We start from the raw sequence: 26,622 nt of genomic DNA, 5'->3' as shown, positions 1-26,622 counted from the left end.
ACGGTAGGCAGACGAGCGGGAGTGATCACAACACATGACACACATACACCAAGCACAATCCACACCTTGACAAAAACGGTTAAACGCAGATGTGCAAGAAGAACGAGCTGGTATTCAAAGGTGATTGCACAGGTACGGCCTTTGTCCCAAAGAGAGCCAACTAAAGTCAACCATAATAGGACAGTCACTCTGAAACCTAGCGATGACACCCTGAAAAGGGAAAACAGGTTTCCTGGCATGGTTTGAGAAATAACGTACAAGGTCTTATATTTTGTCCCAGGAAACCCTCTTAATTGTTAAGGCAAACCAGTGATAGGCTTTTCTGTCTTATTCTACATCACAGGAATTCAGGAAGCTGCTTTCTACCGAGCTAGACCATTGGGTCAATTTAGAGTCGTATTGTCTACTGGTTCTCCAGCATTTTACATGGATATTTTCCTCCTGGAAATGCCAGGGATTGAACCCAGGGCCTTCTGCATGCCAAAAGCATGTTCTACCACGGAGCTATATGGTCCTTCCTCCAAGAGAAGAGAAAATGTGTGAATTAAGGGCCCTGGGGAAGCTTGAAAAATAAACGAAACTGAAGGCACACGGAACAATCAGAGGCCTGTCTCTGCCCTGCAATGTTGGGAAAGGGGAGGCACAGCATTACCTCTGCATGCAAGCCAAAATAGGGTGGGCAGTCATCTAGGAGGGGGATACCTCTTTAAGGGGCCCCACCTGATATTTAGGGGAACTATCAATGTCTCCTGCTTTATAGGAAACTGAGGAAGCTGCCTGATATTGCACAAGACCCTTGGCCCACCTAGCATAGGACTGTCTAAAATGGGGACAGGAGACCTGTGGCCCTCCAGATTCTGCTGAACTAGCAACTCCCATCATTCCTGCCCCTTGAGCCATGTTGGCTGGGGACGATGGGAGCTGGAGTCCAATAACTTATGGAGAGTCACAAGTTCCCTCGTCCATGCAGATTGGCAGGAGCTCCCCAGGATATTCAGGCAAGGGCTTTTCCCAAGTGCTAGCTGGAGATGATGTACTCAGCCTCTAAGCAACAGTGCCTACTTACGCAATGGGAGCAGAGGCGATTTATTGGGTTGTGGCAAAAAGTGTTGCATTTTCTGCAGGCTTTAAAGCAAAAGCAAAACACAATATACACAATTGTAACTTCTGTTTAAGAAAAAGGCATTTAAAAAGATATTTGAATGGTTGTTTATTCCAGTCACCCTTCTTGCACCTTGCAAGACACCTTCCTGTGCATTTCCTAACGATGCTATGCAAAACATCGCAAGTTAACCGTTTTTAAAAAAGAAACACAAACAAACCCAACACAACGGGCTACTTGTCAGTTAAATAAATAAAATTAACCAAACCGTGTCAAGGTCCCAACACTTTTCTATTTCCTTGAGTGAGAAGTTCTTGCGGGAGGGGAGAAATCAAAGAACAAAGAGCTCCAGAGGATCAGAGAGACTCTGGAGGGAGATAAAACTTTGCAAAATAAAATGAAGGTGAAAACAGGAATACAAAAGGGTAAAGAGGAGGAGGAGGGGGAGGAAGAACTTTAAAAGACCAAGACAAGAAGGTCTGGAATGATCCAAGGTGATTTTATATATATTTCTTCTGTTATCATCTTTACGTCATTCTAAATATACAGATTTTTTTTTCTTTTTAATGGAAAAAAGAAAAGAGAACTCCAGCAGCAGATGGCACCAGTGACTCTGCTCAGAACCATTATGAAGTTAAAAAAATCTGAGATTCCACCCACCCCACCCAACATGTAATGGAGAACCTTTGAAGAACCCAGATGTTAGCACGAGGGTCATGCAAGTCTGCTAGCCAATCTAAGACTATTTATTCAATGTTAAGACTGGGATGGACATGTGACCATCTCAGGGGAGAAGATGGAGCTACCAACTTTGGACTTTTTAATATTTTTTTTAGAAAAAACTTAGTGGCAAGCTGGGTCTATAAGTTACAGTCCAGAGTTGTGCTGCCTGTTAAAAAAAGAAAAATCTGTGATATTGGGCTGTATTCAAGTAATTTTTACTCAGCTAGGTCCATTGAAGGTTAATGGATCCATGTTAATAAGTTCAATGGACTGTATTCAACCAAGTCCAAAGTCCTGGTCATTAGTTTCACTGAGTCTGAGTAGGACTAGGATGGAATACCACCCAGTGGGTCTACTCTGAGGATGAATGTTAGATATAATCCACTGGAAATATAAATTTAAAATAGGAGGCAATGTTCTCCCCTTATATTCCAACTTGGATGAAATAAACAGAAGCATGTACATTACCTTTACAAATGGCAATCAATGAGAAATGTTTACTAATCGGCAGAGTTACTTTGAAAAATAATAATAAAAAACACCCCACAACCCTCTCACCCACCCTCCAATTTCAAATAATGCCGATTTTGATATTTTTTTTTTAATGCGAGGCTGGTCGTCCCAATTAAATTTGGGGTCCGTCTCCCTCTTCCCCGGAGCTCATTTGGTTTTCTCCTCAGAGGACATCTGCTGGAGACGCTTAGCATAGCTCTGAGCCATCGAGTTTATAATGGACAGGATGAAATAGCACACCATGACGATAACCAACTTTTCAAACATCCACGACAGCCAGTTTTCGCTCTGCAGATGAAGAAAAAAGCAGAGAGAGAGAGAGAGAGAGAGAGAGAAAGAGAGAGAGAAAGGCAGGAGAGAATCCAGGTTAGAATACACAGATAAAAAATTTGCTTGGACTGACAGGGAATGGTTAACTTCTCCCCCACTTCCAAAAATGCCCACCTAGCTCACTTAAGGGCTTTCAAGTTTCTGACTTATTTGCCATAGAGCCCGAGAAGAGTTCTGGGGGATACTACATGCAGACACAGGCCAAATTTGCTGGGTCTTCTCTATTGCCCCGGGGGAAATCCAGAATTGGCCCTATATAGCTCAGGGAAGGAGGACCTGTTTTGACAGTGGAAGTTTCAAATTCTCTGCATCTCTGGTCAAAAGGGCTCAGGGAAGGAGGGCAAGTCACTGCCAGGTAGGGTAGTTAAAAACCCTGACCCCTGGTCCAAGGCTGCTTCCTACGTTCCCTACAAGACTTGAGTCCCACAATGCAGGGGTAGATGAGCAAAAGGAGTGAGTCCTTCAGGGAAAGCTAACTGAAGAAGGCCCAAATTGCTTCTGAGGAAGGGCTCCAGGGCAGAGAATCTGCTTTGCACACAGAAGGACCCGAATTCAATTCCTGGTGCCTCCAGGTAAGGCTCAGAAACACTCCTGCCTGAAAGCCTCTAGTGAGTCGCTGTTGTTGGCCAGTGTAGATAATACTGAGCTAGGTGGAACAAAGATCCAACTCTGGTTTAAAGCAGCCCTATGCTGGCTCAGACGATTTTTAATCTATCTAGCCGAGCATTGTCTGCAGGGGGAAGGCAATCGCATTGCCCATCACTCCATGCTTTGAATTGGGTGGGGACCCTGGACTTTACTGTATGCAAATGCCAAGTCTGTTCGAAAGCTACTGGCACAATGGATGAGAAACACGGTGTAACAGAAGCTAGTGCGAAACCAGCCGGGGCAACCTTCCATCAAAACAGACCAATGGCCCATCTAAGCTCAGGATTGGCTACACTGACTGGCAGCAGCTCTCTGGGGTTTTGGGAGGGGTACTTGGAACCTGGGATCTCTTCTGCAGGCAAGGCAGATCGCCTACCGCACAGAGCTACGGACCTCCCCGGCTGCTCTCCGCCCCTGCTTTTTGGGTGCTCGAGCGCAGGCGCCTCCAAGGGGTTAACTAAGGGCGATCTGCCCTCCTGGCGCGTCCCCCGCCCCTCTCCCTGCCTGGATCCCGAGAGTTCACACTCGGGACAATAAAGAAATAGAAAGAATCCGCCGCGCCCCGTGCGCAGTGCAGCCATTGGCTGGCAGCGGAGTTCCGCGAAAGGCCGCCCCTCGCTTTTGTTTTGTTTGCAGCCTGTTCCGGTTGGCATCGGGGTTGTGCAACCCGCGACTGACGCAGCAGAAAAAGAACTGCTCTTAAAACATTTGCCGGAAAGAGGGCTGGAGAGGGGAGAAGCCTGGGCGTTCCCCTTCGGGGTCAAGAGAGGGCAGCAGCGAGCAGCAGCATTTTCAGAATGGGTCATTCACATAATTCCCCCTGATGTCGGCTTCCTGGTACCTGAAGGCTGCCTGACTTTCCCAGGTGGGACAAGACTCCGGATGCCCGTGAGTGCTGGACGCTCTGCGACACACTCGGTTTAGGGTTAGGGGAGGGATGACGAGCTTGTGGCAACCTCCCCCCGGCCAGACCAGCGTTGTTGGGCCACTGCTGCAATCACCTCCGACCATTGGGCAGCGCTGCCTGGGGCTGATAGGGAATTGCAGCCCCCAGAGAAAATACTAATCACCAGGGTATTCCTGTTGAGAGGAATCTTGATCTTGCCGGATCATCGCCCTCCTACGTTTGTTTGCTTTTGGAGTATTCCAACACGGAAGGGCACAAAATTAACCCGTGGTAGTCCTGGCTCAAGAGTAGACCCACTGAAAACCATGCACATGACAAAAAAAAAAAAGGCCCATTAGCGTTAATGGGTCTACCCTGAGTCAAAATGAGTTGGCGACAACTCATTTAGGGTCATGTAATAGTGCCCCCTCCCTCCTCGGGGTTGGCTTGCTTCCTAAAACAGACCTCTGGGACAGTCTTCTAACCATCATTTTAAAAGGTTCAATTTTAAGGACTGCTGACCAGCTCTTCACCCCACCCTCTCTCTTTTTAAAAGCCAATTGTAAGAACATCAAAAGAACTGGATCTGGTCAGCACAGGGGACACCCAGGCGCTCCAGTGGGAAGCCCCCCCCCCCGGACCTGAGTGCTACAGCAACTCTCCCCATCATTCAGGCGATTTTTTTTTTTTAAAGCTACAATGTGACAGACTAGGCTGCTGTCCCTAAGAGGATCTTTAAATTCAAAGCCTGAAGCTAATCCCAGAATACAGGAAGCGGCCCGGGCAGAAGGTGGGGTGGGGGGTGGTGAAGTCAGGAAAACAGAAATAACAAGGCAGTAATTTCTTACCTGGGGTGCTCCTTCCGCTTTGTGGTGAAGCTTCAGCCGCTGAGTTTCCAAATATTGCTGAAAGGGCTTTTGGAGAGATGGGCCTACGCTGGGGACGGCGCTAGGTCGGGTCCCCCAAAAAGAGCAATTCAGGCAGAACATTGGAAAAGGGTAAAGCCGGGTTTGGGGGTTGGTTGAAGAGAGGGTGGAAGAAAAGAGCAAAAGAAGGGAAAAAATATTATTCAGGTGGGGTGGGGAAAAACTTACCGCCAAAATTCAAAATCACAGCTTAAGGAAGTGGGGGCGATCAAACCGGAGGCACGTGGAAGAACCACGGGTCTTTGGGGTTTTTTAAAAAAGAAATAGCACGTGGTTATCGGCTTTCCTGATGGTTTGGAAGTACAGAAAACTCTCCTCTCGCAAAAAATAAAATAAAATTAAAGATAGAGAGAGGAAGGAAGAGACAGAGAAAGAGAAAGGGAAGGAAAAGGGAAGGGAAGGGGAAAAAAGCCCAAATAGCAAATGTTTTTGGGCAGCCAAATGCCGGTTAGCTAGATCGGAGGCAGCAGAGAGAAGCAGGAGGTCTGAGGTTATATTGCTAACTGTTCTTCCTGAAAGCCAAGCCTGAGAGCGAGCTCAATGCCAGGAGTTCAAATGGAGTGACTTCTGAGAAGTCCCAACCATTTATCACCAAGGGTTCCTGTAAGAACTGGTTTGAACCGATTAGCAAGGAAATGACTTGGGCTTGTGTCATTCGCCCCAGTTTAAAAAAGAAACTGCCCGCCCCCCCTCCTCCCACCTCTGTGACTTGCCCCCATCGGCTCAAAAGGAGGCGGGCCTTTGCTCCAACCAAGTCCTTATTAGGACAATTCCTGCGTCATCCATCCATCTATCCATCCATTCTCTCCACCCCCCTTCACACACTCCCTGGTCCAATAAAATAAAATAAATGCATTAGCCAATTCCAAAAAGGCACCTCCCACCAAAAAAAAAAAAAAAAAAGGGGGGGGGAGAGAAAGAAGCCAGGCAATAAAAGGAGAAGAAAAAAAAAGTGGCTGATTAACAAGGAACAAAGGAAAAGCTGTGAACTTTTCCTTCTGAATCATTTCATACTTTATGGCCAATGACTGCAAGCAAATGATAGTTACGGAACACACCTTACCTTGGGAGGAATAAGGAAAACTGATTAAAAAACACACACGCTTTCCCAGATATCTCTGGTTTCCCAACAGGGTACGGCGTGGTGGAAAGGCTAGCTCTCAGTGCAGAAATGGCTATTTGCTTCTGAAAGTGGCAACTGAAGATCATCCAGGCAATATGTTTACAGGGATATAGGTGTGGATGGAGGGGAAAGGTGTCCCTCCATCACCTGAGTAGAGAGTGATGAAGAATAGCTTGAAAGGTGGGGAGAAAGGAAGTCAGCCAAGGACAGTTTTGCCAGAACAAGGAGATGCCCTCAGAGGCTGATAAGTTCCATATGATTAGATAAATTCTCCCGCCTCTCCCCTCCCTGCAAGTACTGTATGTGCCACTGAAATCAGAAGGGCTTGCATGTGTTGTTTAGGATTAGGATGCTAAGCTCCCAGTTGAGAGCAGGTGGGTTTGGGCAGGGGTGGGGGAGGCAGGTTCAAATCCTGACTCGGCCGCAATGCTCAGCCTCTCAAGCTCGTCCTACCTCATACGGCTGCCGAGGAGGATGAAACCGAGGGGGGAGCAGAAGGCAGGAGCCCCTGCACCCAGGCAACTAACTGAGCCTCCTGGAAAAGTGGCAGGATGTAAAAAGGTAATGAGGAAATGAATCGAGAAGCTCTGTTGCTTTGCTCTTTTGAATGCAATTAAGACACTAAAGTAAGACACTAAAGGCAGCACAGCGCTTGAAGAGGGCCGGCTCTGCCATTAGACACAATGACCATAAGTCCGCATACAAAAGCCAGCTGGGCTAGTAGTTAAAACTTGCTTCAACACTGGCCACAGGATAGCATGCTCCATCACAGCTGAGGGCAGAAGTCTAGTTGTGGGGGCACAGCTGCCTCCCTCCCACATTTTGGGGGGAAGTCCTCTCACTGTGTCTCACAGGCCATGCTAAAGCGATCTTCCCCCTCCCTTGAAAAGCGAAACAAAAAAGAAATCAAAGGAAAAAGCCCCTTTTGACAAATTCTAGCTAAGAGGTGCCACAGAATGCGGTCAATATAAAGTGGGACCTAGCCCTTCTTCGTTTTCCTTGGAGACAAAAGGTTTTTTTTACAAGCCAACTAAAAATTTAATATTTTTTTTCATTGCTCTTTTCATGGGAAATATGAAAAGCAATAGACAATGCTAGTCATACTCGGTAGATCTAACAGCATCTCAAGTTCCATTAATTTCAACTGATGTATTCTGACTTAATTTGATATCACCTATATAATTTATGTACATTTCTCCAGTTTGGATCTACTGATCCTTTTGGAAAGTTTCAAGCAACTCTTATCGTAATGCACATACATGTATTTTCCTTTAGGGGTTAAATCTGTTTTAAATAAAAATTATCCTTGCCAAAGCTGCTGTTCCCCTGAATTTATACTGCATTCTTCATCAGTCCTTAAAAACCTAGCTATGGCTATGTCCATGTTAATCACATTCAAAGTAAATTGGATGCAACCCATGATTTTTAAATTTCAGCATACAGTAAAGTACTTGATTTAAATATATATATATTTTCAAGGATTGGACAGTGAACACAAACTGGGAACCAGGTTTGGTAGTGGTATATTTTCCTTTATAATTAAAAAACATTTTCTCCCCAAGGTAGTGTGATTAAGGTAAAAATTATGTCAGCTTAGGAAAGTCTGCAAAACCAAAGTGAAGACTCATCTCCCTGCTATGATTGTGCAGAATGACTCGTCCAGCAAAAACGAGTCACCGTATTCTCAAAAATCACACTCGGGTTAAGATTTCAGATGACACAGAAGTCCAACAGAGAAAAGAGCTTTTGAAAAGGTAATGCTTTTGCTTGAACAAACCTGCATTAGGTAGGAAATACTTAGATGGTGAGAGTTGAATGACTGGCAAAAGAAATTATTCAGGTCTTTTTAATTGCAAGAGCCGATATCCATTTGCCATCAAAAGTTAATTGCTGAACAAAGTTTGCATTGTTCAGGATTGGGTGGGTACATTTTCTTCCTGATGCTCAGTTTTATTCTCTCTCTTTTTTATATCCCTTTTCCCGTAACAGAAAACGGTGCAGAATGACAACCTTGTAAATCCATTGCACAGTATAAATTTTATTAAGTTATTCTGTGGTCTTTCGGGAGCTGTTTATGAAATTACACAACTGAGTGTTATCTACTGAAAATTTACAGCTTGTCCAGGAAATGTACACCATGCGTTTTTAATACAGAGGAGAATTTTTATTTATTTTAAATGTTAAAAGGCTGTAGCTTCCGTTCACTCAGTTTGATTTTTTTTTAAAAAAACCCTCTGCAATTAAGTTTGGTTTATTAATTAGCATTTTACATACTTATTCTTCATTTACGTAAGACTCTTCCAAATGCCAAAAGGGTTAGAAACCGAAACTGAGAACAGCTGAAATGATTTTCCCATTATCCAATTAAAAGGGAACAAAACAACACATTATGGAATTTGAGTAAAAACTTTCTAGATGGCATGGGTTTTATTAAAGTCAGTCAACAGAGGATCTGAAAGATGTGTCCTCCAAAATGTGCATTTGACCAATATATATATATCAAAGTGATGCCCTTACTATTATTACCATTATTCCACCATCCATGTGCATTACGCTTTATAGAGTGGAAGAACATAAGTCCTTGCTTCAGCTACTTTTTCAGTCAGTGACAGATATTTCAGGTATTATTTCAAGAAATCTGCCTTTGCCTGGCACGGACAATGACCGCAGCGGTGTCAATGTGTTACTACACTGTGCCTTTCGTTGGGCAAAACTGCAGAGTAGTAACATAGTTCTGGCTTTCTAGATTCAAAAGATAAAAATAAAAATAAATACTGGTCAGCAAGGCTTACTACCCAGGGCTACTATCCATGCAGTGCAAAAATAAATAAATCTCAACTTCTACAGATTTTACTTTTAAAATAGTAGCTTATCTTAAAAGCAAAATAAAAATAAAAATTGGGGGGTGTTGTCCATATAGGTTACTGAAGTGCCAATCCTATACCTACTTCCCTGGGAATGAGCCCGATTTAATTCAATGGGACTTATTTCTGAGTAGTAGGGTCATACTGTCAGAGAAGCCAATGTGTTATTACAACCCTGATGGTGGATATGAACAGCCTCAAGCCCTGAGAAATTCTTATGATCAAAATTTTAAACATCCCTAGAATTATTAATGAATTAGCTAGGAGTCAGTTACTGGATTTATATATAAAGAATGACCCAGGTCAGCTACTAACAACAAAGGCAAATTTATATCTAAAAAGCAAAAAGGGGGGGAAAAGGAAGTAAAAATTATGGTGTTCCTTGAGAAGGATGTTCCAAACTCACCTTAAATTTCGCTTTAGAAGAAACTGAGTGACAACTGGCTATAAAAGTGTAAGGTATTCCTATAGTAGATTTTTAAAAAAGTATTCTTCTTTACTACAATAAGTGTTTGTAAAGTATGCTCCTCAATGGACTTTTTTTTAATTTTGAATGATGAATTAGAATAAAATTTATGCAATTAAATGAAGTACTACAATCACTGTTAACTGTTTTACAATGCAATCCTGTACGTAAATTGAGGCCAACGGGACTAATTCTACATGCAACACTTTCTTAGAAAAAGGAAATCAAGGATTACAGCCTCAATTTCCTTTTTCTAAGAAAACCAAGAGTGTGTGATTCATCTAAGTACTTCTGATCCCCACGGAACAGAGTGGGCAACCCTAATTTTACCTTTCAATTTGATGGAACTTAACTGGATTGTACCTCAGCTTAATTTATTTCTGTTACACTCAAGTGATATGAGATACCTAGTCACCACTCAATGCCGAAACCTCTGAAATCAATTGGCATGTCTGAAGGTACTGGATCGTGGCCACTGTTTGCTAAAAGTTTAATAAAACCTAGATTTTTAAAATACCTTTAGCAACCCTGATTTTATGAAGACATATGGGAATATAAATAAAATACAATTTGCAGTTTAATTTCTTGTACTTTTTTGTGTTTGTGTTTCAAGGCTACTACAAGTACTAAATCCAGTTAAATGACCAAATAAAAAAAATGGGAAATGTATATTTTGGCTTACAAAACATTTCATATTGTGAAACGTAACAATGTGCCAGTGATGGTGGTTATGATTTTAAATTATAATCTGTTTTCAGGATAGCTACCATCACCCAAAATGTGTCCTTTGAGGGGGGGGATCTGTTCTGATTACTGTCATCTGAACAAAAGGACACATTTCTATCAAAAAGGCTGAAAACAATGGTAGTGTATTTAATATCTAAAAACTGTTTTGTCCGTCATTGCAACAAATTTTATTTGGAATTGCTTATACTGTACTGCCTTTTGGCACTAAGTATCTAATTTTGCATGCAATTAAAACAGTTTCATAAATAGCTGGGCAGATCAGAAATAGAAAAAATATTATTTATAGTCTCCAGTCTTTGAAGACCATTTGTTAATATCACCTTCACAGACATTAAAACTAAAAAGCCACTATGCTGAAAGTTGAACATTTTGCATGATGCATGGATTTCAGTGTGACAGTTAAAAACATGCTTTATTCCATTGAAATCAGTGGGATTGAAACTTGGCGGAATCATGCCATAATCATTATTGCCTTTATCACATTGATATCCACCCTTCTCCCAAGGAGCTCAAGAAAGCATACATCATCTCTTCATTAATCTCACAATGACCCTGCAAAGTAAGTTAGGCTGAGAGAGTCACTCTGGCAGTGGCACAGAAACTTCATGGCTGAGCAGAGATCCTAATCCAGATATCCCACAGCCCAGGTTTCTAGCCACACACTGCGCAGTGAAATGTGCCCTTCCATCAAACCCTCATCTGAACGAATGAAGCACTATTACAACTGACACCCCACCCTAGTGGGATCAACACCCCTTTGCTTGCTGGCTCGATATTCCAAATTTTGACAACGTCCCGAGGCAATCCCCTCTGCCCATTTCTCCCCTTGCACTTATAAAATCAAAATCCCATCTGCTTTGGGGAACCCTGTGCCCCAAGTTCCAAAGTTTGCAAAAAGGTAAAGGGATCCCTGACCGTTAGGTCCAGTCATGGACGACTCTGGGGTTGCGAGCTCATCTCGCTTTATAGGCCGAGGGAGCCGGCATTTGTCCACAGCTTCCGGGTCATGTGGCCAGCATGACTAAGCCGCTTCTGGCGAAACCAGAGCAGCAAACGGAAACGCCGTTTACCTTCCTGCCGGAGCGGTACCTATTCATCTACTTGCACTTTGACGTGCTTTCAAACTGCTAGGTTGGCAGGAGCAGGGACCGAGCAACGGGAGCTCACCCCATCGTTGTGATTCGAAACACCGACCTTCCGATCGGCAAGCCCTAGGCTCTGTGGTTTAGACCACAGCGCCATCTGCGTCCCTTAAAGTTTGCATAGTACACGGTATTGCAGGAATATGGAAGCATCATCAATATTTCAACTGCAGAAGTACACAAGGTAACTTTTAAACAGCCAATTATGTGGATTACAAATCTCTGCTGTTCTTTGGGAACAACGAACGCTTCTCTATTAAGAATTTGGAACTGGTCACTGTTTGGCTAGAAACTGGACCCTGTTCTTTATTCTAACAGCCAAATGGGTCAACGATCTTACATTGCCCGGTGTCCCTTTTCTTAATAAGCAACAGACAGAAACCGGTTCCAAATTGTTTAATAGCGCAGTCCTAAGTGCTAAATATAGTTAAGCTCCTCGGTCTTTTCTTTTACAAGCCAGATGGCCTGTCCTGTCCAGAATTCATTGTACTCCGGACTAACGCTTCTGGACATTTCTTGCCAGCTTTCACCGACAAGGAAGCACATGTTGCATTTAAGGATGCTGAACATCCTTCAAGCAGCCGGCCAAATGCACTTCTGAGAGCTGCAGGTTGCTGTTGTTTTTGGTTGTTGTTTAAAAAAAGAGGGAAAGTAACTAGCCCTCATGAGGATGGAAAGCTTAAGGAGATGGCGATGGCGTATCTGAAAGCCTCAGAGTGAAAAGCAGTGGTTGGTTTGCCATTCCAGTAATTGGGTGGGATTTTTCTGTGGCGTTCTGTCTCGGGCACCACAAGCCCTTGCGCTCCTACTTCAGAAAATTCTCACGCTCTAAAGCAGTGGTTGTCAACTTTTGCAGACTCTGGACCTGTTTTTTTAAACTCCACGCAGCAACACAGGACTGACTCTCTCCCTCTCTCTTCTGCCTATCGCTTCCTCTCCTGTTCCGACAATTTCTCGCCATTTTCTCCTCTCTGTTCCATCCTCCCCTCTCCCTCACCTTGGCTGCCTCTATCCATCAACCTAACACTTTCTAGTCTCCTCTCTTTCTCCATCAGCCGTGGTTCACAGTTCCTAAAACCACTGACAAAAGTGTGCATTGAAAAGCATTCTGTTCAAACAACAGTTCACCTACCAATTCTGAAAGTTTTAAAAAGAAGGTAACTAACCTACAGCAGACAAATATTGAGCCCCTGTCCCCATATCCATTGGGAAAGAGGTGCTAGAAGATTTCAACTAGGGGAGTTAAGTAGGTGATTAGTACAGTGGTACCTCGGGTTACATACGCTTCAGGTTACATACGCTTCAGGTTACAGACTCTGCTAACCCAGAAATAGTGCTTCAGGTTAAGAATTTTGCTTCAGGATGAGAACAGAAATTGTGCTCCAGCGGCGCGGCAGCAACAGGAGGCCCCATTAGCTAAAGTGGTGCTTCAGGTGAAGAACAGTTTCAGGTTAAGAACGGACCTCCGGAACGAATTAAGTACTTAACCCAAGGTACCACTGTACCTGCTTTCCCCTCTGTTCACACAGAACAGTTTTGAAAGTGAACAGAATGATGGCAGGGGCTGGAGATGATGAATGAAGGGTCTCCTTTCCAGGAGTGGCTGGTGTGATAATGCAGAGCTGCAGAGCCACCCTCCTGAAACCAGCTTACCTGGACAGGTCAGGACAGTGGCGAGGTTGGAGATGGGCGAAAGCATGAAATCTAGCAGCACACCAGCCACGAATGGATTATCACCCTCCTCCCATACAACCACAGAGAAGGGAGGTGTGTGTGAAAGGGAGTTTAGATTGGCATCTTGGCTCTTTGCTTGCCTCTTTGTTTCTGATACAAAAGGAAACACCTCACTCTTAAGCAGACTGCTGGCCCATCGGGCACGGAACAGCTGACTCTACTTGGCAGTGTATTTTACTCCCAGGCAGGGTCTTTCAAGACACACATTTGCATATGGTTTGCATGTGCATCAATGCAAATTTAGGGAACCAAAGGAAAAAGGTGCCTGCAAGCTATTTTTTAAAATAAAGAGGAGGATGATTGGGGGCACACTGCAAAAGACCCTGGGCTCAGACCTCCACAGGTCCCTCACCCCTAGACCTTGGTCTCATCCAACGAGGTACAGTGGTACCTCAGGTTAAGTACTTAATTCGTTCCGGAGGTCCATTCTTAACCTGAAACTGTTCTTAACCTGAAGCACCACTTTAGCTAATGGGCCTGCTGCTGCTGCGCCGCCGGAGCACGATTTCTGTTCTCATCCTGAAGCAAAGTTCTTAACCTGAGGTATTATTTTTGGGTTAGCAGAGTCTGTAACCTGAAGCGTATGTAACCTGAAGCGTATGTAACCCGAGGTACCACTGTACTTTTAAAGATTGCCTGAAGATATGCATACAAAGTATGTAGTCAACACCCAGCTATGCCATTCCCCCCAATACCTCTTTTAGCCAGCAGTTCCCCACTTAATTCTGCAAAACCACAAGGACTAGAAACCTGAGTGCCAGTGGGCAGCAGAAAGCAGGTATCATATTCCCAGCCCCAGGCCTATTAGTTTTTGCCATGGTGGTGCCGGGGAATTTGACCTCACAACCCTGAGGCTTCTTCCTGGCTCTCCCTTTGACAACCTGAGTGAGTCAGGACTGCAGGCGTCAGATGTGGCCAACGGACTCTGCTCCCTTTGAAATTGTATTGCAGAAGCAGATCGTTGAAACATGTTACCTCGAAGGAAGGAAGGCAGGCGCCGTAAGGTGATGTACATCATGCAAACTATACGCGGCAAGATGCACATTGATCGGTGACTTAAGAATGAGTCACATATCTCATCTCACAACCCTGCTCTGGAAGGAGAAACAAAGACGTGAGGAGTAAGAAGGGGTGTCTGCGCAGACTAGCTAAATGCCCTAGTGATGCTCTTGGCTGTGTACATTTACATCTTCATTTAAAGCACTAGTCTAGCATCTTGATCTCACATTAGTCAGCCGGATGCCTGTGGGAAATCAGCAAGCAGGATTCGACCACAAGAGCACTCTCCCCTCCTGTGGTTTCCAGCAATTGGTATATGGCTTCCTGGGAACCGTAGTTCACACCTTACAGAGCTACGATTCCCAGCACCCTTACACTACAGTTCCCAGGATTTTTTTATTATTATTATTTTTTGGTGGGGGAAAGCCATGGGTTTTAAACATGGTGGGTACACATCCTTCGCTTAAAGATACGCCATGATGGGAATGCCAAAGGGGACATTCTCGCTGAAAATGGCAAGCCTGTTTTGCAAGCGGAAGATCCAATCCCTAGTATCTCCAGGTAAGAGTAGGAAAGACTCTCTGACTGATCCCAGAAATCTGTCGCCTGTAAGTGAGACTGTGCGGGGGGGGGGGGGAGAGAGAGACCCATTGGCTACATCAGGCTCACGGGTTTCCCCACCCACTGTAAATGATAAATGAGCTGGATGGACCAATGACCTGACTTGGCTGAAGGCATGTTCCAACTTTTCACTTAGAACCATGAGGACTAGAATCATAATTTATTTTTGGGGGACGGAACGCAGCTCGGTGCAGAGCACCTGCTTTGCAACGCAGAAGGACTCTGGCTCAATCCCCAGCACCCCCAGTTCAAAACTAAGGAGGTGATTGGAAAGCCTTCTGCTTCCACATGGAGCCACATGACCCGGCTCTATATACGGTAAATATGTAAGATCACTTGGTTCACCTGGAGAAATTATGCTTGGGGAGCAGCATCCTGCAGAATGTCTTAGGGGGGTGATCCCAAAACTGGCATTTTCTGCAGCTGCTGCCCCCCCAATAGGGGAAGCAGCAACCATCCATACCCCACCCAAGTAGGAAAGCATGCCAAAGGGGTTGGCTGAGGCTGGCAGGGCAGTGCCCCATTTGCCCAAATGGCCCAGCCTCCACTGCCCATGCTCAGTGCAGTTACTCTGAGCATCGCTAGGACATGATGATGGAGAGAGGGAGGGAGGGACACAGGCACAGGGGTGGTTTGGGGGCCGCAACCTCTCGCCTGCCATAACTTCTGCTTCCATCTAGCATCATAGGAAACAGAGCCTAACGTTTTGCTTAAAAGTTTCCAGGGTCTCTATGTTTGGGGCCAAAGTTGTTCCAAATGACTGTACGGGTACTGTTTTAATAACTCTACACCAGACTCTTTAAAAAAAAAGAGAGTCCGGAATAAAAACAGCTGTTCAAGGCCGAACCGCTGAACAACATCTCTTTGTGGCTTTGTACTTTCTTGCGGGGAGTGGTGGCTGGAGTTTTTATTTTAAAAAAAGAGGAGCTGTTTGTTTATTATGTGTTGCAGTTATATAGCTCAACTTTCCACCCAGAAGCTCAAAGTAGTGTACACGGTTTCCCGCCCTTCCACATCTTCTCCTCATGACAACCCTTGAGAGGTATAGGCCAGGGCTGAGAGGTAGCGACTGGCCCAAGGTCACCCAGTGGGCTTCATGGCTGAGTCCTGAGTCGGGATTCGAACCCTGGTCTCTCATGTCCGAGCCCAACACTCTAAGCACTGTTACACCACACTGCTTCTCTTTACCACAGGTAATTCCCTCCTGTGGAAGAGTCTGCAGATCACCCCTTACCACCAAATTGCCACGCAAGAACCTTTGGCATTCTTTTTTTAGGGAAGGGCCGTTGCTCAGTAGAAGAGCATCTTTTAGGAGAGACCCCAGCCTGAATCCCTGGAGAGCTGCTGCTAGTCGTAGACTCAGAGAGTCGCAAAGGACCCCAGGGTCATCTAGTCCAACCCCCCAGCAAAGCAGGATGCTCAACCGAAGCATCTAGAAAAGCAGGCAATACTGAGCTAGACATGCCAATGGTTTGATGCAGCCTAAGGCAGCTTCCTGGGACGCGGGTGGTGCTGTGGGTTAAACCACAGAGCCTAGGACTTGCTGATCAGAAGGCCGTTGGTTCGAATCCCTGTGACAGGGTGAGCTCCTGTTGCTCTGCCCTGCTCCTGCCAACCTAGCACAGTGTTTCCCAACTGGTGTTCCGCGGCACACTAGTGTGCCGTGAGACGTTGGCTGGTGTGCCGTGGGAGGGAGGCGGGCGAGTCGGGCGGTGAGAGGCGGCGGCGGCGAGGATCCGCGTCGAGCCGGGGGCGGCTCCGCGGTGGTGGTGCCGAGCGGCGGGGCAGCGCGTGCAAAAGGGAGGAGCGCGAGACAGCGGAGGAGGAGGAGGCCGGCATGTCCGGGCAGCAGCAGCAACAGCAGCAGCAGCAACTCCCGGCGACGGCTCCTCAAGCCCCGCCGCCGCCCCCTCCTCAGCCCGCTATCGCCGCCACCACCACAACAGCCGCCGCCGCCTCAGTTGCCGCCGTCCCTCAGTCCCTCGCTCTGCTGCCTCCTCCCACCCCCAAAGCTTGGAGGTTCCCCGGCAAGGGGGAGGGAAAAAACTTTCACTTTCGTGCGTCCCTCCCGGCGTGACGCTGCGCGCTGACGTCACGGGGCTGTAATGGTGGTGTGCCGCGAGATTTTTTTCATTAAACAGGTGTGCCGTTGCCCAAAAAAGGTTGGGAAACACTGACCTAGCAGTTCGAAAGCATGTCAAAGTGCAAGTAGATAAATAGGTACCACTCCGGCGGGAGGGTAAACGGCATTTCCGTGTGCTGCTCTGGTTTGCCAGAAGCAGCTTTACCATGCTGGCCACATGACCCGGAAGCTGTATGCCAGCTCCCTCGGCCAATAAAGCGAGATGAGTGCCGCAACCCCAGAGTTGTCCCCACTGGACCTAACGGTCAGGGGTCCCTTTACCTTTACCTTTAAGGCAGCTTCCTGTGTTCCCAACTCTTAATATGAAATGGAAGGCTGTAGTTCCAGTTTTAGAGCACCTACTTTTCATACAGAAGGGTTCTAGTTTAACCCCTCCTTTGGCATCTTCAGGCAGGGCTACAAGAAGAACCTCTCCCTCCTGCAATCTTGAAGAGCTGCTGCCTGTCAGTGCATACAGTACTGAACTGGGGGGTGGGGTGGGCAAGGATCTGTAAGGAACCTTGCTAAGTTCCCGTTTTAAAGAAGAAAAATAATCTGGGACAAGATGCTTATGTAAATGCAGAGAAGCAAAAGAGGATTTTTTTTTGGGGGGGGGAATAGGAGACCCTGGTAAAGCATTCTCTGTTGCAGGGGTAGCTAATCCGTTCTCCAAGATCCGCATCTCATTCCCCGCTCCCTGCCGCACCCAGACTCCTTCCACCTGGTTTATCTGAACCTTGAAATGGCTCATTTAATTCCACACACAGACACTCCCCCACCTCCAGACGGTGATATAAACGGCTTTTAACGGTTAGATTTTTAAAAAATGATTTGTCATTTCCTGTAATGATAAAAGGTTCTCGCAGCCTTTTAAAAAAAAAAAGCCATCCGTTTTCCCCCACGCTCAGCCAATACCAAGGCAAGATGCAAGGCGATTCAGAACAAACCCAGAACTTGGAGGAGCTTGACTCAGTTGTAAAAGATCACACTGCAGCAGAAATTCTGGATCAGCTCCAGAAGGGAGCTTGCCACTCCAAACCAAGGTCGCTTACAAACAGACTTGGAGAGTCTGCTTTCTGGAGATATGCTTTCATTTCAGCATTAAAAAGTGTGTGTGTGTGTGCGCGCGTGTGCATACACACACACACACACACACACACACACACACACACACACTTGCTATATATAGTTGCCAGCAGCACTGGCAAAAGGAAGTGATGAGATTTCTGAAGTTCAGTTCAAGCAGATCTTGCTGGCTTTATATTAGTTTTAAGGCTCCAATCCTACACACACATATTTGGGGATAAGTTCCACAGTGGACCTTCCCTCTGAGTGAACGGGAAGGATGTTAAGGGCTGAAACCCACTCTTCCTCTTTCCATTCATGGTGAACATTCATATATCATCTTAATACCTTCCTTCCCCAATAATTCCAGGTTTTAGTATGGTATACCCGGAGGCCCAAATTACCGTTTTCGAATACTCTTGCGTTCATTGCCCTGGACTGAAAGAACACCCAGGACCAGATAGTACAATTTGCTCTGCCTCTCTCCCTAGGCGCTCATAAAACACAGATAGTAATCTCTTTGGGGCAGGGGCCTGTTGCTTATTGTTACTCCATTAAGCACCACCAGCATGACACGTTTTCCTCCAAGGAGCTTGAGGTGAGTTATGTGGTTCTCCCCTAGCCCCATTTTATTCTCACAACAACCCTGCGAGGGGGGGATAGGCTCAGACCGCAACTGGCCCCAAATCACTCACCGAGTGAGCTTCATGACCATGCGTGGAGTGGAACCCTGGTCTCCCAGATCTTAATCTGATCCACTACAGCACACTGGCTCCTGAAAACGTGTGCGAGGGCATGTGTTTTTGTGCACATCTGCTGGGCGTATATTTTGATTAATAGCTGCAGGTGAGAGCTTTTTTCTCAGTAGGCGCTGCATTCATTTCACTGCAGGAGAAATCCTGGCTGGCTGGGGCCAATGACCTTTGCAGATTCGAATACAATCCTACTGACCACAGCTCCTGATCGCACACTTAACTGTCTTTCGGCTGCTGGGTTAAATCCCTGTAGCTCTTTTCACACACACACACACACACACACACACACACACACACACCCTCCTCTCAACCCCACAATTACTGTGCTGCTGCTGCGATCCATTTAAAAAGGGTTTAAAGACCTTACGTGTCTAGAATTTCCTTCACATCTGCGCCTCCTTTTCAAAATAATAAATGGAACTTTCTCCCTTCCCCCTTCTGTTTCAGAGTTGCCCAACTTGCGTACTGGGCTGAGTAAAGAATGTTTTCAACCCGACTGGATGAATTTGGTGGGAAGAGGTCGCTTACAGCACACGCAGAGAAAACGAGAGATCCCAATGCCATGACTGACAAACTTCTGAGACAGTTACACATCTTCTTGGCTTCAGCATCTTTTCCTAACCAAAAGCATTAAGACAAAGCCAGTGCAACCCTTCGATTTCTTTGCTCTGAAGAGCTTGGAAACTCCGACTTGTTCCCTATTGGATACTGAGCTTGGGCTCTTCTTCCCACCTGGAGGAGGGGTTTGGATGTTCTCTGTGTCCAGTTGGCTGCCACAAAAGCTTCAGAAAAGCCACAGCAGAGGTGGTAGTGGGGAGCCTGTGGCCCTCAAGGTGTTTATTTGCTTTTCATTCATTCAATTTACATCCCAGAAGGAGCCCGGGGCAGCAAACGGCAAGCGACTGAAAACATATGGAAAGGCAATTCCAATACACAAGCAGATGGGGAAAGTTCTGAACTTGCATGGCTTGTTGCAGGACTCCAGCTCCCATCAGCCCACGGCTGGGGTGGGGATGATGGGAGTTGGAGTCCAGTGACATTTGGAGGGCCACATGCTCTCCCCCCCACCCCGCAATTTTGACCCACTGGTGCAATGCTGGAGCACATTGGATACTCAGATTAAACAGCATCGTGTTCAGTAGGGAAATATATAAAGGTACCTACAGACCCATCTCGCAACCCGGTTTCAGGTTTCGTACCTGCAGCTTTACCAAATGGTTTTATTGATGAATTTCTAGTCATCTGCTGTTCATGAGGAGGCCAGTACTTTTGTGGTCTGCTTTGGGGACAGGTGGGTCATGCTTGCCCGTATCCATGACAACTACACAGAAATGCACCGCAAAGCATTGTCGTAATTTATTTTTATTTTTAACGTTCCAGTGCAGAGCTACTTTCTGTGGCACTACCCCGCTCTCCTGCCTAGCGTCACGTAACACTTTGCAGAAGTTGGGAACGGCTTGGAAATTCCCCATCGGGCAGCTTAAAACAGCTGCAAAGAGGGGAGTGCTCTCCCTCTTGATAGCAAAGCAATTTATTAAATTGCAGGAGGGAGGAGGGAGTGAAAAGGAGGATGGGGGCTGGCTTCCTTTGACAGGGGTATGGTCTGCCAAACTTTAGTCCCACGTTCAGTTTGCAGAAACAGCTCTTAAAAGAAATAAATGGCTGGGAATCCCTCAACCCACACTGAAAGGGTCTCTATGATTTCATACATAGTCATTTAGCTGACAGTCTCAAAAAGAAAAAAGCAAGAAAAAGATACCCAAAAAACCCCCAAACAAAAATAATATTCCTTGCAGTGAAATTAATTAAATCTGCTTGGATAAAAGAAAAACACCACAGAGCAAATAAATAAATATGTTATACATCATAATCGTGTGACAGAGTTCTTCTTACTTCGAGTGGGTGGGGTAGGGAAGGCAGCCAGAAAACAAGGTTGCAACATTTAGTTTTTAAGTGGCTGGAAATAAATACACTTGACTGTGTATCTTTCAAAGAATATATACAGCACAGAACGGCTATGGAAATCTCTCACTGCACACCCCCCTGCCCAAAATATAAAGTAAAATATTGTGTGCATGCATTTAATTTTATAAATATAGGTTGCCACAAGCACAGCGACTGGCAATAATAGGAAATTTTTGCAGCCCATGCCTGGAAGTGGGTGGGGATATTCAAGAAGCCCAATGGGATCTGCTTACATAGAAAGCAAACCTCGCTGGTTCAGATGGGATTTGCTCCCAGGTAATGGTGCAAAAAAATCTGCAGCCTAGATTTGACTCTGGCTGTCTTCAATTAAATCTACCAGGAAGAAGAACATGCCTAGCAAGTTTACATTGTGCACCGCAAAAGGGTGAGCTACACTTTGCGTCCGATAATGATTAAGAAATTCTGGTTCCTCCTGTGGTTTTTGCACATGGTTTTATATACGCTACTCTGGAGAGACACAGATGAGGTCATGTTTGAGAGATAGAAATAATAATAATAATAAAAGCCAAACGATATCAGGACATTCCAGAAGTCTTCCCAGCTCCCGAGAACATTTTTGAAGCCTGAGGTGAACCACCCAACAAAGTTCGGAATCTGATAGAAGCTTTTGCAAAGATATTAAGCAATGTAAGGGGGGGGGAGATAGAAACTCTCTTGAAAGTTGATGAGTGAGGACGAAAAACGCTACTAGTTTTGGTCTGAAGATTTATGGGTGTTTTTGAAGAGCCCTCACTTCAGAACATCAGCTTTCATACTGTATACCGTACTTTTCCATGTATAAGACTAGGTTTCTTTACTTTAAAATAAGGTTAAAAATCTGGGGCGTCTTATACATGGATAGTGCATATGCCCATTTTCTAAATTTGGGGTCCCTAAAAGCAGGGGCGTCTTATACATGGGGGTGTCTTATACATGGAAATATATGGTACATGTAATAAATAATAATAAAAACCTGGATCTGTCTGCATTCAGAGCAGGTTTCTTAAAAAGCTATTTATACCCTGTTTTTCAAGGCAAAAAGCTTTCACAAAGTGGTTTACAATAATAGTTGAACTAGCATACAGATCTTCCCTGAATCTCTTCTACTTTGTATGATTAAGTGTTCCAGTAGTTTAGGAGATGGGGGGGCAATCCTAATTCACAGCGAAAATCTGTACTGCACCACCTTTCAGATTGCCTTTGAGAATGGTCATTACAATGATGAATGTGCACTAATAGACTTTTATTTTGTAAACAACGACAATGCATTTGGAAGCTCCGGAAGTTATAAAAAACAGATTTGTTCCAGCACTGAATTGTTCAAGAATGTAACTTTGGATGCTCCAGCTCCTCTGCATAATGCTACCCATGTCTAGTTTACATACTTCCAGAGCAATTACTTCAAGACATTGCGATTCTGAAAAGCATCTTTGAGACAAATCCACACATACCCAGCAAAATACACGCAAGAAAATACTAAGGATCGTGGATATTAGCTCTATCAACTGTACACACAGCATAACACACACACACACACACCCCGGTCAAATCTCAACCTAGGATGGGGAAGGGGTAGAGATATAGTGAAATCAGGAGGAAATGCGAGGAGGGAGAGAAAGGAAGGAAGGAAGGAAGGAAGGAAGGAAGGAAGGAAGGAAGGAAGGAAGGAAGGAAGGAAAGAAAGAAAGAAAGAAAGACAGAAAGAAAGAAAGAAAGAAAGAAAGAAAGAAAGAAAGAAAGAATACAGTACAAAATAAAAGTGGGTCCCACATAGCATTTGGGGGGGGGGGTTAATGCTGGGCCCCAAAATGAAAAGGCTGAAGACCAAGTATAATTCCTCAACCTGATGCCCACCAGATATTCTGAACTACAACTGTGCCCTGACAATTGGCCATGCCGGCCAGAGCTGATAAAATTGGGGGATGGGACACAAACTATAATTGTCCGGGGGTCCTTTATCTTTTTTTACATATATATATAGAGAGAGAGAGAGAGCGCGCGCGCGCGCGCGCACTGGGTGTTTTCTGTAGCTTCCAAAAACAAAAAACCAAAAACCACACACACACACAAAACAAGACATCAGGATTCTGCACCAGGGTTAACCCAATTTCTGCATGACTTTCAAGTGATTTCTGCAAATTGCATTCATGGGGAGTGGAGATTTCAATACCTTTGCATGTATTTGTGGAATTTGTATTAAAAATGTGTGCAATACGGAATTTATTCAGCAGTTGCTGGTCATGTGGAGCAGCAAGGAAGGGAATGGGCACAATATCAATTCGTCAATGCCTTTATAAATGGGCATTCATTTTTTTCTTTTTAAAAACTCTGCCTATTGTCCCTTTTAACACGGGACAGGGCAGACAGGATACAAGCCAACAGATATTTAAAAATATAAAATAATTGCATGCTTGTTATCTACAGCCTTGCTCTATTTCCTGCCCGTAAGAGTCAATAAATTCTTCGTTTTAAAACAAGTCTGAATCACTTCCTAAGACAGATGGACACTCATTTGGGAAGGGGTGTGTGGAAACATAGGGAATTCATGTATTTTCTAAAACAGGAATAGCTTGTCTATGAAAAGTGAGCAAGCTTTTCTAAGGAAAGAACATGCTGCTAATACCCCCAGAATCATTGTTTTCTCCTTTGACATTTTGAAACATACTCCACATTCTAGTACCAAGGCACTTCAGAAGAGCAGAATACTGTTTACATTGAAGGTTGTTGAATATCTTCATTTTCGCAAGCAATTTAAGTAAGCTTACTGATTTTATGGTTGGTTCTCTCTTTATTGTATCATTTTTAACCTTACCGTACACCACTCAGAAATTAAGGTGTTAAGCGGTGTGAGTGTGTATGTGTGTGGCTGTATTTAGCATTTAGCATATATATATATATCTCAATACAACCAAGCACACTGCCAGGCATTTAGGCAGATAAAGTACCCAGGACACATGAAAAGCATCTTGTTGAGCTGGACCAGGCGTGGCAGGACTCCAACTCCAATGAGCCCCACACAACGTAGCCAATTATCAGGGGTGATGGGAGCTGTATTCCAGCAACATCTGGAGGGTACCACAACTGGACAATGAAACAAGAAGACTATGGCTACAGTCCTAAACTGGGTTGTAAATTCTACTGGGCTGTCTCCAATGCTTTTCCTGCTTAGAGAAGACCTATGGAAATTAACGGACACGACTAACTTAGGTTCGTTAGTTTCAGTGGGTCTACACACTGTCTTGAGTGAAACTATTAAGTTTTACTCGAGACAAGCCACTGAAATGGTACTGATATAAATGTTGGCTTCTGTTCTGCCTCTCGCTGCAATTTTAATTGCTGTATGCATCATTCTGTAGGTACTTCACTGTGGTTGGGTTTTTCTTTTTTTAAGTGTGAACTGCTTTTGAAATTAAGACAAAAAAGCCCAGGATATAATGTTAACAAACCAAGAGCAGTAATTCCGTTCTCTTCCCAGGCTCCCTCCTCTGTTCCTTCTTGGGCAGCAGAGCAGGGGTTAAGTCCATAAGGCGCCCTCCATCTGTTGCCAGACTCCAACTCCCATCAGCCCTTGCGGCCAGCATGGGCAATTGCGTAGCCAAACCTCATCTGAGAGGGCAACCTGATGTCTGCCCCCAAGGCTGTAAAGGGTTCAAAACAGCAATACTTCCCAACAAGGTGAGGCAGTAGGCAGCTATAAAGTTACTCACCCAATTAAGGCCACCATCTGTTCCACTATATGTTTGCTGAATGTGATAATGACAAAAAGTTTCTGAAAGAGGGAAAACATCCGTCAGAGGCATATTCAACTGAAGGGGAAGCCAAAACAATTCAAGATTACAGCCCGTCTTCCAATGCAATTAATCATCCTCTCCTGTTATTTTGTTATCCCTTTGCCTTGACATTTCTTCCAGTGTGAAGGTCATCTAAGCATTAAACTAGGCACACAACTTTGGCTGGAAAAGGCAGCTTTGTGTCTCTCTTCTCCCCAGATCCCATAATGTCCTCATCACTATAAAGTGGGGACCAGATACTGTACATTTGTTACACAATGGCCTGGTTGTTAGGCAATGCTAAGCCAAACCGTAGCCAAGCACAAAGGAGAAAGTGGGCAGGTACACACAGTAAAAGTCACGGCTGCTACATACCTGGAGCCAAATACCTGCAGCTAAATGATTATTTGGAGGGACGCGGGTGGCTCTGTGGGTTAAACCACAGAGCCTAGGACTTGCCGATCAGAAGGTTGGTGGTTCGAATCCCCGCGACGGGGTGAGCTCCCATTGCTCGGTCCCTGCTCCTGCCAACCTAGCAGTTCGAAAGCACGTCAAAGTGCAAGTAGATAAATAGATACTGCTCTGGCAGGAAGGTGAATGGCGCTTCCATGCGCTGCTCTGGTTCGCCAGAAGTGGCTTAGTCATGCTGGCCACATGACCCGGATGCCAGCTCCCTTGGCCAATAAAGCGAGATGAGCGCCGCAACCCCAGAGTTGGCCACGACTGGACCTAATGGTCAGGGGTCCCTTTACCTTTTAAATGATGATTTGGTCTAGCATTACATCTGAACCTGGGGGGTCCAAGGTTTGCCTTACCTCCAGACAAACCCCAAGCAGTAATCTAAGAACAAACCTTGGCTACCCTTTGTGCTTTGTCTTGCTTGATACAAACCATGAACTCAGTGCTAAGCCAAACCATGGATTAGTGCAGCAGCAGGATGACCAAGGGAGAAGCGAAATGGCTGTGACTTTTACTGTGAGTACCCCTTAGGCCTTTGTAGTGTGTGAAATGGGCTACCGGGAGACTGTGAAGTATTTCCAACGATGCCCCCTCTTGTACAAGGAGTTACTAACCTATGAGCGCCCCCCCCCCCATGTTGCTGAAATCAGCTTCAACCAGCATGGCCTATGGCAAGGGGTGCAAAAACCGCTGTTTTGCAAAAGACGGAAGCAAAATTCAAGACTGTGCAAATGAAATGTAAGCAGCTTTTAAAGAAGGGACAGGGAACCTGTAATATATCAGGACTACAACTCTCATCACTCCTGACCTAATCATCATGCTGGCTGGGCCTGAATGGAGCTGGCGTCAAAACACACACCTGCAGGGCCACAGATTGTTCCCATTCATGCTTTAAAGCCTTTAATTTATTGGCCATTGGATGGATCAAAATCTGCCATGGTCAGGAAAATAAGATGCTCTTTGCACTAAAAGCTCATTATGTGGTAAAAGCATGCTTGGACTGTACCATATCAGACCATGGGAAAGCGATTGTGGGAAAATTATCCCTACATATCAAAAACAAATCCATAAAGACATGGAATTTGTGCGTGTGTTTCTTTTAAAGTGCAGAGTACACCCCCCCCCCTAAAAAATGGAAAATTTAAAATACTTTAACCCAACTAGCAGACAGGACTGGTGCCATCCAGAAGAAAGCTTATCACTTGACGAGGTATCTGTCCTCTTAAAATAGGTATCCAAGTTTTGTTTTGTTTCTAAACGGATTGTTTGCTCAAGGAATTCAGAGAAAAACAACTTTAAAAATAAAACAAAATAATGGGGAAATTGTGTGTCAGTGACAGATACAACCGCAAGGGCACTAGACTCCATAAATCAAGGATGAAGGGAGCATTTTGTGGTTTGGGCCACCTCCAGATCTCCCCACCCCTGCCTCCCTTTCACTAAATCGGGGGTGAGTGGCTCTTTCTACTACAGATCACTTGTATGCACACATACTTGGGCGCAGTCCACGCCCCATAAGGAGAGCGGTGTGGCTAAAAGTCAAGAAATTAGGAGGGTCTCACAAGTCACAAGTTTAGGTTCAGAGCCTGTTCAGGTGCAAAGCATCCATTAAATGTGGCCCTCTCCACATATTTTGTTACTCCTGTCCCATCGGCTTCGCTA

General features: G+C 45.1%; 1 protein-coding gene and 1 long non-coding RNA gene across 5 annotated transcripts in view; one reads left to right on the top strand and one right to left on the bottom strand.

Annotated features, from left to right (window-relative positions):
* Positions 1-1,193: 1,193 nt before the first annotated feature.
* The window catches only part of VMP1 (vacuole membrane protein 1), a 117,983-nt gene continuing 92,554 nt past the window's right edge, over positions 1,194-26,622 (bottom strand). For all 4 annotated transcript variants that reach the window (XM_082201898.1, XM_082201901.1, XM_082201900.1 and 1 more), the window contains exons 10-12: positions 24,439-24,500; positions 5,051-5,150; positions 1,194-2,626 (exon numbers count right to left, since the gene is read on the bottom strand). In XM_082201898.1, coding sequence (XP_082058024.1) covers positions 2,486-2,626; positions 5,051-5,150; positions 24,439-24,500 — 303 coding nt within the window. In that variant the 3' untranslated portion in view covers positions 1,194-2,485. The remainder of the gene's footprint in view (positions 2,627-5,050; positions 5,151-24,438; positions 24,501-26,622) is intronic.
* Positions 5,157-20,636, top strand: LOC309520330. Its single transcript, XR_014214203.1, has 2 exons — positions 5,157-8,005; positions 19,214-20,636. It is a non-coding gene; the product is annotated as an uncharacterized lncRNA (long non-coding RNA).

The sequence above is a fragment of the Podarcis vaucheri genome (genome assembly GCF_965113315.1).
Source record: "Podarcis vaucheri genome assembly, chromosome: 15".
Taxonomy (NCBI): domain Eukaryota; kingdom Metazoa; phylum Chordata; class Lepidosauria; order Squamata; family Lacertidae; genus Podarcis; species Podarcis vaucheri.
Note: the sequence above shows the minus strand (reverse complement) of the source record. Positions and strands in the feature narration are given on the sequence as shown.